The sequence below is a fragment of the Manis pentadactyla genome, chromosome 6, assembly GCF_030020395.1.
Source record: "Manis pentadactyla isolate mManPen7 chromosome 6, mManPen7.hap1, whole genome shotgun sequence".
NCBI classification, from domain to species: domain Eukaryota; kingdom Metazoa; phylum Chordata; class Mammalia; order Pholidota; family Manidae; genus Manis; species Manis pentadactyla.
This window is the reverse complement of record NC_080024.1, coordinates 47,696,533-47,712,512: the sequence shown is the minus strand read 5'-3', so window position 1 is coordinate 47,712,512 and position 15,980 is coordinate 47,696,533. Positions and strand designations below refer to the sequence as shown.

Here is a 15,980-nt window from a genome sequence, read left to right as displayed (position 1 = left end):
TGGCAGCAGCAGACCAGCTTTAATCTCCGCTCTCTGAGCCCCGCTGAGGTGGTTTCCCACCGGCTTTCTTTCGCTACGGCACAGGCAAGCGTAGGGGTGAAAGGGCAGGAAAATGGCGCTGGCCGCACGTCTTTCATCCCGCCTGCTGCTCCCTCGGCCGCTGCCTGGCAGGGCCGCGCGTGCCTGGGCTGCCGGCGCAGCCGGGGTGGGGCCGCCGTTGGCGGGACTGTGCTGCACCTGCCGCCGCCGTCTCGGTTCGGGGGTAGCCCGTTGTCCTCGAGCCACTGGCGCCTCGGCGGCCTGGGCGCTGCCTGCCCGCGGCGCCCGGGGACTCGCCGCCGCCCTCCCGGCTTTCCCCGCCTGTCCGCGGCGCAGCTACGGCACCGAGGAGAAGCCGCAGCAGCGCCAGAAAACCAAGATAATTATTCTGGGGGTCTCCAACCCCATCAACTGGCTTCGGACTCGAATTTACGCCTTCCTTATCTGGGCCTATTTCGACCAAGAATTCAGCATCGCAGAATTCTCCGAGGGGGCGAAGCAGGTTGGTTCGTCTCTCTGGGGTTGACCCTACCGCCTCTCCCGCATTCAGCTGCCACACGCAAACGTACTGAGCGGTGAGATTTCCTCACTGTGTCACAAGTTCTCAAACGTCGGTAGTGACCCAGACAAGAGAGCCTCCTGCCGCTTCTTGACTTAAATTAAGCTTCTGTATATGTCGGTATTGTGGCCGAGGATGAGGGGTTCCATTGAGTCACAAGGGTGAAGTCCCCCAAAGACCTTGTCCACTCTCTGTAGGTTTTGAATCAGATAGAAATGAATTCAAAGCCCCTTTCATCCACTTAAAAACTACATAGCTTTATCTTTTCTGAATGTGATTTTCTGCAAAATAAAGAAGCCAATGCCTAGCATATAGTAGGCACTCCATAAATACTTAACTGAATAAACGAAATGAGTGAATTAGATTCTTTTGAAGAGTAAATGAGATAACATTCCCAAAGTTCTATAGTGTCATTTTGGATAGAAAGACAAAACTTCTGGCCAGCGCTCCTCCGCTTGCTCTTTTCTCCCCTTATCACCCGTCACACTCCCATCACACTCCTTAATGAATAACCTAGAAATGAGCAGTTTTCCCCTTTAAAAAAATTTGCTGGGACAACTTGGTGCCTGCGAAGTGCACACCCTGAGCACTAAGAAGTAGCCTTTGGATGTCCATTGCCTTGATCCGGACAGTTCTGTCCCTCATTCTGAGGAGCTGTACCGTCTTACCCTTATGGGTATGTAACGATCACTTCGGGCCCTGAGATGATTCTGGGTGCACATGCATTTTTCTATAATGAAAGTCTATCTATAACTTTCTTTTGAATCTCTTAGGGAGTTTGTCTTTCCCAAACATGTCAGAACAAGTGATAAGCAACAGATGTCATAGTTTATTTAAAATTCATACATCCAGATACCTTAAAATTGTGCCATCACTGTAATTGTTTTACAGTATTGATTGTATACTGGTGTTGATATATTTACTCCTTATTTATTTCAGATTATAAATACAGCCATTTATATTTATGTGACCTGTCAGTTATAAATTAAACGTTTATGACTTTGGATAGTAAACGTCAATATGAACTCCTGCTTCCTGTTTCCCTGAGTCAACTCTTGACTGCTTTATGTGTTATTAGAAAAAAAAAAAGCAAAGGACTAGTTTGAGTAGTAGCATCGTAAGAGGGAAATCTGATCTTGTCAGTTCTCAAAATCTTTTGCCCATGCAGGCGTAAACAGGCATGATCATACTTTTCTCCTCAGTGCTTACTAATGACATGAGAGCATGTCTACTTCATCATACATATATGACTGTATGAGCTCATTCATGTGTCAGTAAGGAATGGAAGTCATCTCCCAACCATGGGCAGGAATCAGGCCTTAGGCCTTGTTTCCTCAGAACACAGAAGAGCCTGGGATGCTTTTTAGCCACTCTTTAATGATACAAGTCCTCTAACTGTTACTGTTTTAACCCCCCTCCTTCCTATTAAGTAGTATCCCCACCCCTTCCTCAGATAGTCTTTATGCATTTGTGCTTCATCTAAGTCAGTTTTTGTGCACTTGACCATTCTGATTTCCAAAAGTAAAGTTGGGTTATCCATGGCAAAAATTTAGCAATTTCCTTAACCAGTGGTTACTTGACATACCTTTCAAATCAAGCAAATGAGTTCTTTCAACACCTAAGGTATAAAAAGGACATAGCCAAAAACCTTCTCTCTGCTAAATCTCATAATGTAATTGTACCTTCCTTTGAATGGGTATAATACTAGGGTTTGGGAATAATCTGATGCAAAAACATTAGTAATTTATCTACTCTCATTGGCTCCACTTCCCCTTTCTCTTTAGGCTAACCTCCCAACAATAAGATGTTATCTTGAGTTGTGAGTATTGTTATCAATTAGATTATGTTCATTAAGATTTTTCTATTTCAAATCATAGAATATGAAAGTGAAAAGGCACTTTAGGGCTCATCATTCTAGTCTAATCCTCCTTTGCAGATGGTAAATCCAAGTTCCAGAAAGGTGAGAAGTTGACTCCAGGATATATAACTAGTAAGTGCTGAGGCACACTGTCCAGTGACCCACTCTACAAGCAGTCTTTGTTCTCCAGAATTACTAGAGATTGAGATGGTTAAGTACAATCTAAGCAAGCTTTTTTCATCCCATAAGCCAGGAGAACAGGTGTTCTGAGGCTATACAAGCCTTAAACAGCTTTATTGGATCCACAGACCCTGCTTCCTATTGATAAATGACATGTCTTCCCTATGACTGCCATCAAACTATATTAATCATATACTGTTTGTTTCCTATTCCTTGCTTGCACATTTTAGCCATATCTAAGAAAAAGAGGGCTATTTCCTAAAAGCCTCTTTAGGTTAGACACTGTATGTCATCAAGGCCTTATCAGGGCAGCTTATAACAGTTCTGATACTCCCAGGAGTTAATGCAAACCCCACAGGTTAGGGCTCAGTCCCACAAGACTGCTCACTTTGACACCAGGACAAGTCTCGGCCTCTCATACTTTTGACTGACCACCTATATAAATTGGGATTTCCCACATGTCCCTTCTTCAGGTTCAGTTATTTGCTAAAATAGCTCATAGAACTCAGGAAAGCACTTCTTATTACCAGTTTATTATAAAGGATACAATCAGGAATGGCCAAATGGGAGGTATGTGGAAAAGGGTGCAGAGCTTCCATGCCCTGTCTAGGCGCACCACTCTCCCAGCATCTTCACCAACCTGGGAGCTCTATCCTTTCTTTGAGGGTTTTTATGGAGGTTCAATTATGTAGGCATGATTAATTAAATTGTTGGCTACTGCAGTATAATGAGTCAGAGAAATACATTTTGGTCATTCAGGTGACCAAATATTTCCCAAGTATATTTGTTCTTTATCCACAGTTCTTGAAAACACTGCAGAGCCTTAAAGGTGGAATGGATGTTTTGTCATGTTAATGAGAAACTTTTGGACCCCATCCAAGGTCAGGAGCTGGAGGTTAGATCAGCCAATGGCCAATAATTTAGTCAATCATGACTATGCAATGCAGCCCTCTCAAAAACCCCTGAGAAGAGCTTATTGCTGACTTGGATCCTGTATCTCTGTCAGAGGGAGAACTTCTATGCCTGTGTCCACATACCACCAAGCCAGGCCCCAAGCTCCGTGAGGATAGAAGCTCCTTTATTTGGGACCTTACCCTATGCATTTCTTCATCTAGCTGTTAACTTGTATCCTTTGCGGCCTATTTTGTTCAACTGGTAAACAGTAAGTGGTTTCCTGAGTTCTGTGAGCTGCTCTAGCAAATTAATGGAACCTATAAAGGAAGTTGTTGGAACCTTCAATCTGTAGCCAGTAGTCAGAAGCACAGGTTAACTGCCTGGGGTTTGCAACTGTTGTCTGGACAGGAGGGTGGAGGGCAGTCTTGTAATACCTAGACCTTAGTCTGGGGAATCTGGTGCTGTCTCTGGACAGATAGCATCAGAATTGGGTTGAGTTCTTGGACACCCTGCTTTTGAGAATTGCTTGGTGTTATGTGTGGGGTAAACTTTGAGAAACAACTACTCCACAATTCCTGCTGCCACACAGCCACTCAGGCCCCCTATCAGTCCCCTATCTCACAGAGAGCCAATTCCACAGCATCCAGTGTCTCCAACCCCTTCCAATTCTGGGGAGGGGACTGCTCATCTAGGAGGCACTTTACCCTAGACCAGTTCCCCACTTGGGGCTCCCCCTAGTGGAAGCCCCATGGATGAGGGGTTCCCTGGCAAAGCTGCACCATCCACAGGGGGGTCCCCACCATCTCTAGGCACAGCCCACCCAAGGATCGCACCCATGAAGACAGATTTCAGGTTCACCAGTCCTGCCAACTACCATCAGATGTAGCTCCGGGAGGAAAGTGTGTTCCTGGCCTGGGGCAAATAAACCAGTGAAGCCAGTGAAGTGAAAAATTCTAGGGAAAGGATTAAGTGGGAGAAACCCTTTTATTGTTCACAGGAGGCCTGGTTCTGGTCGTCCTGTCTAGCTGCTACTCTCCCTGGTGTCTTGGCCCTTGCTCACCTCTCCACCCACCCCTTCCAAGAAGAACTTATTGGGCAGGTCCCTGGTGACTGACAGGTGCCAGACCAGTTGGGCAGCAGAAGGGAGGAGAGAACAGCTTCTCTCCACCCCTTGTAAACACCTGTTGATATGGAAATAGACTAAGGCCAAGTGTGAGATTATGGAAATACTGCAATTTTAACCACACCCTCTCCCGCATACTTAAACACATTGGAATTGGGTCCAGGAACCTGAGAGCAGTTTAATAATACTGTTATACTGCTGTATACTATTACCGTGTATACAATGCTGTTGTTGTTGTGTATCTAGGAAGGAAAAAAACAACAGCTACTTGGAATAATTCAATCCCCAGCCCTTTCACCTCACTAGAATCTGGGGGTGGGGCTGAAATTTCCAGCCCTTTAATCTCATGGTCGGTTCCTTTGATAACAAGCCCCTGTCTTCCAAGAGTCACCGCATTTAAAAAGGGTCTTGTTTTAAGAGTTCTGTGCAAAGGACCAGAATGAAGACCAAATAATGTATTTCTTACTCTGTCACATATCACACCATTGATATATGCATGTCCTGTGTCTTCTATATTACTGCCACCAAACCATATTAATTACGTACTGTTTGTTTGCCTGTATCTTACTTATACATTTTAGCCTTTTCTATAAAAAAGCTATTTCCTAGAAGGCTCTTTAGATTACACAGTACTAAAAACATTTAGTGACTCTGAACCTTGAAGGCCTCTAAAGTGTTTGTAAGGGGTCCTTGAATCCATTGGACATGTACCTTTTCTCAAAATTCAACTCCATTATTGTACTCCTTTTCTAGGGTTGCCATAACGGAATACCAGTCTGATTAGCTTAAACCACAGAACTTTATTTTCTCACAGTTCTGGAGGCTGCAAGTCCAAGATTAAGGTGTTGGCAGGTTGGATTTTTTTTCTCCCCTTTGCTTGCACATGGCTGCCCTTTTTGCTGTGTCCTCACATGGTTTTTTTTTCCTGTTTGTAAGTGCCCCTGGCGTCCCTCTCCCTGTGTGTCCAAGTTCCTCTTGTAAGGACACCAGTCAGATTGGATTAGGCCCCATCCACTTTTAATGTAATCCCTCTTGAAAGGCCCTATCTCCAAATATAGTCAGCCTCTGAAGTCCTGGGGGTTAGGGCTGCAAGGTAGGAATCAGGGGGGAGCACAGTTCAGTCCATAACAGGTAAGCAGTACTGTTTGCTCATGTGCCTGTGCGTCTTCTTTGTCCTGCCAGTTCTTCAGATTTCACCTGAGATGTTACTTCTTTTGGGGGAAGCTCTCTTTGGGCCTCCCATATTGACTTAAGTTCCCAAATCATCCTGGTCTTACTCTGTCTTAAATTCTTGAACTTGGCAGTTTACTTGACTCCCTCCCGGGTAAACTAAAAGCTTCTTGGAGATAAGTAGAGCCTTATGCACAGTTTTGGTAGGAATGTGGAGGAGTGCAGTGGTTTCCCCACCACTTTAAAATGGAACCCCGTACTTCAAAGTTGGGATCCACTATATTAGACTAGGTAAACTTGTTGTCTTTCCTCCCATTTTCCCAAACCTGCCTTATCTAAATGAAACTCAGACTGTGATCCAGATCCCCAGACTCCAGTGCAGTCTACATTGTGCTGCAACTGCTGTGTGTTAATCATTCAAAAGCCAGGATGGTTGATTGCTTCACCATTATAGGAGAATTTTTTTTGAGGACCTAGTGTGGACGCCACACACTATCTTTTCTCAGGTCCTGGGAATGGATATATAATTAGCCGTCTGCTCACTTACTACTATATATGTGGAAAGGCCATATGAGAAAAGAAAGCCAACCAACTTTGAAGGAGTCATGCTTAATACTGATATCTTAGTGTTTGATGTTGTTTATTGCCGTTATCATAAAATAGTCTTCGCTACACTTAGCCATTTAAGTATATGCATTGTATATTATATGGTATTTTGCATGGTATTTTGAAATAATCATGACCTCCCCCCTACTATTTTGTTTTGAAGGCTTTTGCTCATGTGTCTAAGTTGCTGTCACAGTGTAAATTTGATCTATTAGAAGAACTTGTGGCCAAAGAGGTATATTTTTAATTTTCCTTTAAAAATGAATGTCTTATTCTCTTAAAATAGAATGATATACATTGTCCTTATTTATGCTCAAATATAGTATGTATGCCATCACCCAAAGTAGAGTGCCTATATCTTTACTCTTGGGTACTCTGGGTCATATAAAGCACAGAATGATGTGTTACTTAAGGCAGAAGTAAATAAGTATAATGTCTTTCAGTTGTTCTTGTATAGCATGTTTTGTTATGAATTATCTAGATGAATAATTAGATACCTTTCTGACTTGCTTTTGAAAATGAGTAAATATGGTTGTAAATTTTAAAAAATAGGTTTAGTAAAATTCATTCCATGAAGAATTCATTTCACTTTTTGAAAAGATATAAATTCAGTATGTGAACTATGGTTTGCTTTTTCCACACTTAGGTGCTACATGTATTGAAAGAAAAGGTTACTTCACTACCAGACAACCATAAAAATGCCCTTGCTGCTGACATAGATGAAATTGTGTACACATCAACAGGAGACATTTCTATTTACTACGATGAGAAAGGTAGTGTGGGAGCATAGTTAACTTCAAGTGATCCATAATTACCCAGATAAGCTGAGCTAGTAGATAATTATGAAATAGTGGGGTTTTGTTGGTACAAGTGGATATTATAGAACTTAGAGAAATAATGTATTCATTTTTTAAAGGCCTAGCTCTGTACAAGTTGAGATACAATAATAGTTTCTTATGTTCTTCTATCTAGAACTTTTCCCTACTACTATTTAATTCATAGGAGAGATCATTGTTACTTAAGTTGATGAAAACAGTTTGTCTAGGATAATCTGCTCCCATGTCTCAAATTGAAAATATTTGTTTCAGATTTCCTAACTTGAAGAAAACAATTAAACATTGTAAATGTCCAGCTGTATGTTAAATAGAAAGAATGACTAAAAGAAAAATAAATAATACCAGCTAAAGACTGTTTTGAAAGTACGATTAACTGCCAAACTCACAAACTGGATTTATTTGGAGATAGTAAAAAAAGAGTTGAAAGGAACTTTAGTGGTTATCTGGTTCCTCTCTATCCAATGTGCATACATTTTCTGTAGAGTATTCCTGAAAACTTACTGACTTACTTATTTTACAAATATTTGTATATGTATTATGTTCCAGACACACAGGAAATCTAGTCTTTGTACATTTCCCAAGGCAGTTCAGATATAGGATTCTTAATAGTTAAAAATTTTTCATACACATGTTAATATGAGACATTTGTAAAGGCACTTTTAGGGATAAATGTTTTATTCTCCCCTGATATTTCAAATTGCATCTCAGCTGCATAGTCACTATCCCATTTTTACACAGAACATTGCCATAATTACTTGGCATAGCCAGATGAATTAGGGTAGAAGTCTTTCTTCTTTCTGGCAGTTGGGGTTCAGTTAATTACTTAGCAGCAAAAAAATGTGTTTTCCCCCCTTATTTGTGATTTGACAACAGATATTTGTTACTGTAATTTTAGAAAATGCCACAAATTGAAAGTAATCCTGGTAATATGCTTAGTAAATAGTACATGCTCAGTAAATAGTAGCTGTTACTACTATGATACTGAGAAGAGGGCAAATAAGTCATAAACTCTATGAGAATATCCTCAAAATAAAAGGGTATGAATACAGGTATCTTAACTTAGACTAGAATAAGCACAAAATTTGATCTATAACAACTGTAAATTTCTGATTTCATTTTGGATATATGGGTGAAAAATTTTTGCCAAAAATAATTTTATAGGCAATAGAGAAGGTATTGAAAAAACTACACATTTTAAAATTATGATTTGTATTTGTGTGTGTGTGTGTGTGTGTGTTTCTCTAAGGAAGGAAGTTTGTTAACATCCTGACGTGCTTTTGGTATCTAACCAGTGCCGACATCCCCAGTGAAACTTTAAGTAGAGCCAATGTATTCCAAGTTAAGTTGGGGGATCAGAATGTGAAAACTAAACAACTTCTCACTGCAAGCTATGAGTAAGTCTAATCACATTTCATTGTTTTCTTTCTCTAGAAAATGAAGGTAGTGTGAAGGTAGGAAAACTAGAGCTTTAGGAAGACTAGGATTGAAATTTGAAAAGTTATTTATGAAGCGAGAAATTCATAAAGACATACTGGCCATGAAACAGGAGTGTTCAAGATTAGTAAGAGTTAATAGTGCTAAATTCAATTAAGCAGTGTTGCAGGCTGTCTATTGCTGCTTTACAAATCACTCCAAAACTCAGTGACTTCAAACAGCCATTTATTTGGCCTGCTATTTTATTCCTCAGGAATTTCGGAAAAGCTCAGTTGTGCGGTTTTCTCTGCTTCACCTGGTGTCAACTGGGATGACGAGCTGAAAGATTAATTTCCACAATGGCTTCTTCATTCATACATGTAGCACCTTGGTGCTCCTTGACTTCCCTACATACAGTCTCATTCTCCAAGGCTTCTCTTTGTGGTGTGGGTTTATGGTGGTTCCAGGCTAGTCACGTGTTTTACATGGTAGTTGGCTTTCAAGAGGCAGAAGACAGAAGATGCTGGACCAGTAAAGGGCTTTGCCCAGGATGGAGCATCATTTGTACCATAGTCTACTGATCAAAGCAGTCAAAGGACCCACATAGTGGAAAGGGCATGGTGGGACTCGACCTCTTTATGGGGTAATGGCAAGGTCACACTGCAGGAGAGCATGTGGAATGGGACCTACAGTTATGGCTATCTTTGGAAAATAAAATCTGCCATAATTGGCACATGGGCCATCTACTCTCTAGATATTTATTAGCTATCTCCTGTTTATCAAGAACTCTCATAGGGATTCAGATACAAAATTGAAAGGTTCCTACCCTTAAGGAGGTTGGCAAATTGTTTAATAGAGACACTAGAATGTATGTTTGTGCTAATAAAATTTGGAACAGTGAACAAGTCAGTGGAGACATAATTTAATATTCACTTAAAGGAGAATATTGTTATGTCACCAAAGTTATACAAATGCTTTAAAATAACAAACAAACCCAAAAATGACCTAAGAAAGAAAATATATTTTGTTTCACTAAGGTAAAAGGGAATCATCCTCATTTTTCACTTTTTTTGGAAGAAATTGTTTTGTTTTTCTTTTATGATTTTTGCTTTTTTTGTAATTACCCAAAATATTCTATATATTTATATCTACTGAATTGTCTCTTTTTTAAGATATGATACAATTACAGCACACTATAATCAACACTAACCTCTGGACCTTCTGATACTCCCTAAGACCATGCCTGTCATAAACACTGTTATTCAAGACTGATCTAATGTATATGAACCAAATTCCTGTTCTCATCATTAGTGCTGTTTTCATCACTATAGTCCAATTTATTTCTCCTCATATTAGGCATATATTATAGCTAATATTTTGCTACATTATTAAATGTATTTATTATATTATTTAACAATAGATATTGAAGTTTCTCTCAAGGACTGGCAGATGTTGGAATGTGATCAGACCATTAAAAATACTCATTTTAGTTGAAAGTGTACTTCTAATTTTGTGAGGATATTTTTTGTGATTGGTTAATTCAGCTTTTTTTTTGTTTTGACTTTTATTTGCTGCTAACCATTAGCTTGTTGCTAAAAACTGTCTCAAATGTACATTTTCAAATTATGTAGTTATCCAAGAAGTATTTGGACTGGTGTAAGAATCACGTTAGTTTTAATTTTTTCCGTAGATTTCGGAGAGAGTTTACACAAGGAGTAAAGCCTGTCTGGACCATTGCACGGATTGAACACTCAAAGTTACTAGAGTAATCTTTCTTCAAAAATCAACTTTTTTGGACTTTTAGCAATTGCTGTGAAAAACTAAGGAAGAAAAATTTTTGGATCAATTGATCTTCACTTAGTCAAGTCTGTGGATTACTTTTGTATTATTTTGAAATACTCCTTGTAGTATATTGGTATGATACAATAAAGCATTTTCCACAGATTGTTTTCACCTTCTATAAAAGCATCAAAGTAAAGAAAACTACAACAGTTCATTGTTGATGTCACATTCAGTATCATTTCTGATGTTTTATATATATATATGTATACACATATATATATTTTATAAATTATTGCCAAAAATAATTTTATAGGCAATAAAGAAGGTATTGAAAAAACTACACATTTTTAAATTAATAGTCCTTAAATACTTGTGGCTAATAATTTCAAATGTGTAAGATTTATTTTTAAACATCACTTGCTGCTATTTGACTACTTCTGATCACTACCTGGATGAGAAGGAAAGGATGGAATTATAGTAAATTGGTCACAGCAGAACTAAAGATCAGTGAACTTGAAACTTAACTAATTGCACAAAGGGAAAAAAAATAGGAGTGCTTCAGCCACCTATGGAACATGTCCTATCTTTTAACATACTTGTATTTGGAGTCCCTGAAATTGGGATAAAGAAGAGAAAAGCAATGTAAAAAAAGAAAATTTTCCTAATTGATGAACACTATAAACCCACAGATCCGAGAAACTGAATAAGCAGGTAACACATAAGAAAACCTCTTAAAGGTACATCATAATCAAATTGTAAAAGCAACTGGAGAAAAAAAAGACATATTCCATACAAAGAGTGACTATATATTTCTCTTCTCAAACTATACAAGGTAGAAAACATCTTTAAAGTGCTAAAAGAAAACTTGTTGATCCATCTGCAAATTTGTCCTTCAGAGAAGATGAGAAAAGGCTTTTTCAGACAAAAAATATGAAAGAATTTGTTGCCCATAGACCAGTTTTGTAAGAAACGTAAGGCCAAACGAACAGTACAGAATTCAGAAATGGACCAATGTATATTGGACAATTGGTTTTTGACAAAGGTGCCAAAGTAATTCAGTGAGGAAGAGATGATCTTTTTAACAAATGGAATAATTATATAGTCAAATGGGAAATAACCTGAAATCTTGCCTCACGCCATATATAATTTTAGTGCAAAATTTGGATTGCAAAATGGATCATAGAGTTAAATGAATGCTGAAACTCTAGAAATTCTAGAAGAAAACAAATTACTAACTTGGAATAGATTCTTAGGACACAGCATGAATCATGAAAGAAAAATTTTAAGTTGGAATTTATTAAAATGTCTGCTCTTTGAAAGCAGTAAGAAAATGAAAAGCCAAGTCACAGATTGGGAGAAAATACAAAGTACCCGTATACGGAATATGTAAATGATTCTAGCTTAATAACAAAATGTAAAATGACCCCAATAAATACTGGGCAAAAGATTTGAATATATTCTTCATAAAAGATATTCTATAAAAGAGCCCCCTTTAAAAAAAATCATCACAAACTTTATCAATATATATCAACTGCAGTTACTCTTCTTGATGCTTAACTAGCCCCCAGTTTGGCCAGTGGGAGGCCCTATAATTCGTCTGCTGTGACAGGTGACTATCATGAGCCTCCCTGTTGGTAGTCTTTGAATGCTTTGGTGTTTTCTGGTGTTAATAATATGTCCCAGGATCTTGTCCATTTCCTGCCTCCTATCTGAAAAATCAGTGGTTTCTTCAAGAAATCATGATTTCTTTTCAGGGTGATTGCTGTAGATTGACTGTTTGTGTCCCTTACAGATTCCTATCTTGAAGTCCTAACCTCCAATGTGGTTGGGCCTTCTGGAGAGGTTAAGACATGAGGGTAGAGCTCTCATGAGTGGGGTTAGTTCCCCCATAAAAGAGACCCCAGAGAGCTCCCTTGTGCCTCCTGCCACTTGAGGGTGTACACGAGAAGAGGGCTGTTGGTGAACCGGGAAGTAGGCTCTCACCAGACACAATCTGTGAGCACCTTGATCTTGGACTTCCCAACCTCCAGAACTATGAGAAATGTTTCTTATTTAAGCCATCCAGTCTACAGTATTTTTGTTAAAGCAGCCTGAACAGACTGACTGGATGATGTTTAGAAACCAAGATTTGGGCATCTTCAAGCATTTTAACATTTTTAACTGTAAGAGTATGTTCATATTTACACATATTTGAAATTTTGGATCACTTAGCTAAAGGAATTTGGGGGGAGCTAAATGTGGACTGTTTGCCTTTGTTTCTGTCAATCTTATTTAAAGTAATCCCACCTGTATCACTCTCTATGCCCTAACCCAGATTTATTTAGTTTATAGCACTTATTACATCTGACATTGTAGTATATACTACTTTGTTGATTTGTTCCATTATCTGTGTTTCCAACTAAGGCAGGAACTTTGTCTATCTTGCTCACTGCCATATTCCCAGGGCTTGGATCAATATCTTGTACAAAGTAAAACTCAGTAAATAATAGTTGAATGGACAAATAAGAAAACCCTCACTACTGTTGAGTTTCCCGGCTCATATAACATGAAACTCTTCCCTCTTGCTTTTGATTTGATGCTCTAGCAAGCTGGATGGAATTTTTTTTATCATGTATGGACCGCCTCTCAATGGATATGTGATATCATTGGATATGTGAGCTTGCTTTTATAGTCCTATAATGTCATTTGTTCTAAACACCACATGGTGGAGCTAACTGTGTATAGATTCTAAATGCCTAAAGTTTGATAGGGTTTAAAGCCCCAAGGAATGGGAGAATTGCTTTGCTTACTGACAGATTTTCACAGATAGATATACTTAACAAAACAGTTTCATGAACAGCATTTGTTGACGTTAAAGGGTTAAGTGAACGAGTCAGTTGGAGGGAACTTTTACCCACATTTCTTCTCTGATTGCTACAACCACAGATTATGTCATTCAGTTCCTCTGTGATTACCTCCATCCTCAAATTTCTTCTGGATAATGTGGTGTATCAGTCAGAATAATATAAATTATGCTGCAGTCACAGTCTCCAAATCTCAGTGGATTGAAGACAAAAAAAAAAAGGTGGATTACTTGTTCACACTGCATGCCCAGTAAGAGATAGCTGGGGACTCTGCTCATCACCTGCCCTTCTGGACACAGTTGATGGGCAGCCACTACCTGATACTATGGCAAAGAAAAAGTACAACTCTGAAGGGTCCCACATGAGCAATTACATGCCAGACTTGGAAGTGATACAATTCATTGGCCAGAATGTGGCCTTACTCAACCACAAAGATCCGGGAAGTACAATTCTATCGTGTGGCTGGAAGGTGGAGAGTGAGAAGCATTTGGTGAGCAGCAATAATATTACCACATGCTGCACATAACTTCTTCTCTCGTTTGAACCCTAGGAATGGCTACTGGAGAGCCAGTAGTGCACACTATTGCATCAGCAGAAAGAAGGACTTCCCAGATCTTTTGGTGACATATTACTAGCTGGGAATTATTGACTACTCTGTTATAGGAACCTAAAGATGAGGGTCTCTATTCCCGTATAGCAATGATTTCAAATGTCTTAAATCTGTCTTAAATGAAAAATGCCATAGAACACTTGAATTCCATTCTCTTCATTTGGTGAGATTTTCCATAGTGCATTAGAACTCTCCATAGGTCAATAGGGGTACCACATGAAATCAAGATTGGTCAGCTAAGACTTACATAATGTCAATATTACTATAAATTATTTCAAAATAACTTTAAGAAACTTAGATAAAATAAGTCTATGAGAGTCCTTAATCTTGGTCATTCAATCTCACAATGTGAGTAGCTGGTGCAAATACTGGTGTATCATTTAGGACTAGTTCTGACTGCATGAAACAAAAATTTTTTTAAATCACAACTTAAATAATAAAGAAGTAGTTGATTTTCTTACACATAACAGAAGTCCAGAGATAGGGTCCTCTGGGCTGGTATGCCAACTCCACAAAGTCCTTGGGCATCTAGGCTTCCTTGAGTCACCATTGCCTTTCTTAAGAGTATGACACTTGTCCTCATAGTAAGAAATGAATGGTGGAGCTCCAGCCCCCAAATCCATATGCCAGGCAGCAGAAGGGGGAAAGGAAATAATGAGCAAAGGGTATATATACATCATCCATCTTTTAAGATACTTTCCCAGAGATCACACAAAACACTACTACTTAGTTTTATTGGCTAAGAGTTAGTCAACAGCCACACACCATTTTGGTGGGACTGGGAAATGTAAATATGTAAATGTAGTCTCTCAGCTGTATACATCAGTTGCCCCAAATACAACAAAGGGCTCCAAGACTAAGGAAGAGGTTGAGGCAATGAGCAGTTTGCCTTAATTGGGTTACTCAAGTCATGATCCAGTGTAGACTCTGATAAACAGCTGGCACTTGCTTTGCTTGCTTCCAAAAACAAGAGCGTCATGTGCTTTCTGGCTGGGGTCTGGTATTTGTTCTCAACACTGTCAAGAGAATTTTCAAAACCTAAATGTTTTGAAATAGAGCCCCCAGAGAAGATTTTTTGATTCCAGAGCTGTTTACAGATGCTCCAAATAATATATGCAGACCTCTGAGGGCTCACTTCCTGTTGTTTACACCACACACACATTCCTGCCTGGAGGACCCTGGACATAGTTTATCCCATCTTCAAAAATAGAAACCTCCTCCTGCCTGCCCTCCTCTGTTTTATAAACCAGTCTATTGCACATTCTATCAAAATTTACTTTATTTACTTGTTTAAGAAATGACAACTGTAAGTTTTATGTGAGAAATAGGCAAAGAATCCTGTGATATGTTTTGCCTTCCTGTAAAGAAACCCACCAGGAAGAGTGGAAGAATTAAATCATAGTTCCCTTTTATGAGCCTTTCCTTGGCCTCTGTCGTGTGAATGCAGGGTAGCCATGGGCAAAGCTGTATGGGTTTAGCAGAGCATCCTGCCTGCACTCCTCCCCGCCCCCTGTCCTGGCTTTGTTGAGTCTCAAAATGTGCATTGCAATATTGCATCCTCCTCAGGGCAGCTAAAGTCTCCACTGGAGCCCATGAACTGTGGTGTGGTCTCCCTCATTTTTAAACTTCCTTGTGGTGGTATTGCATCTGAACAGCCCCCATGCTACAGAGAACAGGAAGACATAATATGCTTTTTCTCAAACTGAATGTAACCAAATCCAATAATTGACCTTGTTAACTAATTCACTGCTAGGAAAGAGGCTTCCCATTATTGTTTCCTAGAGGGAAAAAACAACTATTTGAAAACCAAGTTAAAGCTTCTACCACATAACAAATCACATATTTTAGTTACTGTCAAGTACTTTGAGGCGAGCTTTTTTTCTAGGGAGCACACCAAAATGAGGAAAGGAAGCCATTCTGCGGGGCCTTATTGGAACTGCATGTGACTCCCTATCTCCTTCCCCACCTCTATTCTCTTACATCCCACTCTTCCTGCTCCTCAGTCACAGGCGAGGAGCCCTACCTTGGCACCTTTGCAGGAAACTTGCCAACTATATTCTTTGCTCG

The 15,980-nt window shown here is 39.4% G+C and overlaps 1 protein-coding gene across 1 annotated transcript; it reads left to right on the top strand.

Moving 5' to 3' along the window:
- The first annotated feature begins 112 nt into the window (after positions 1-112).
- Positions 113-10,620, top strand: MAIP1 (matrix AAA peptidase interacting protein 1). The gene is made up of 5 exons (XM_036900511.2): positions 113-541; positions 6,593-6,664; positions 7,076-7,202; positions 8,512-8,659; positions 10,369-10,620. The coding sequence occupies exons 1-5, from the start codon at positions 113-115 to the stop codon at positions 10,445-10,447; spliced, it is 855 nt and encodes a 284-aa protein (XP_036756406.1). The 3' UTR covers positions 10,448-10,620.
- Positions 10,621-15,980: the final 5,360 nt, after the last annotated feature.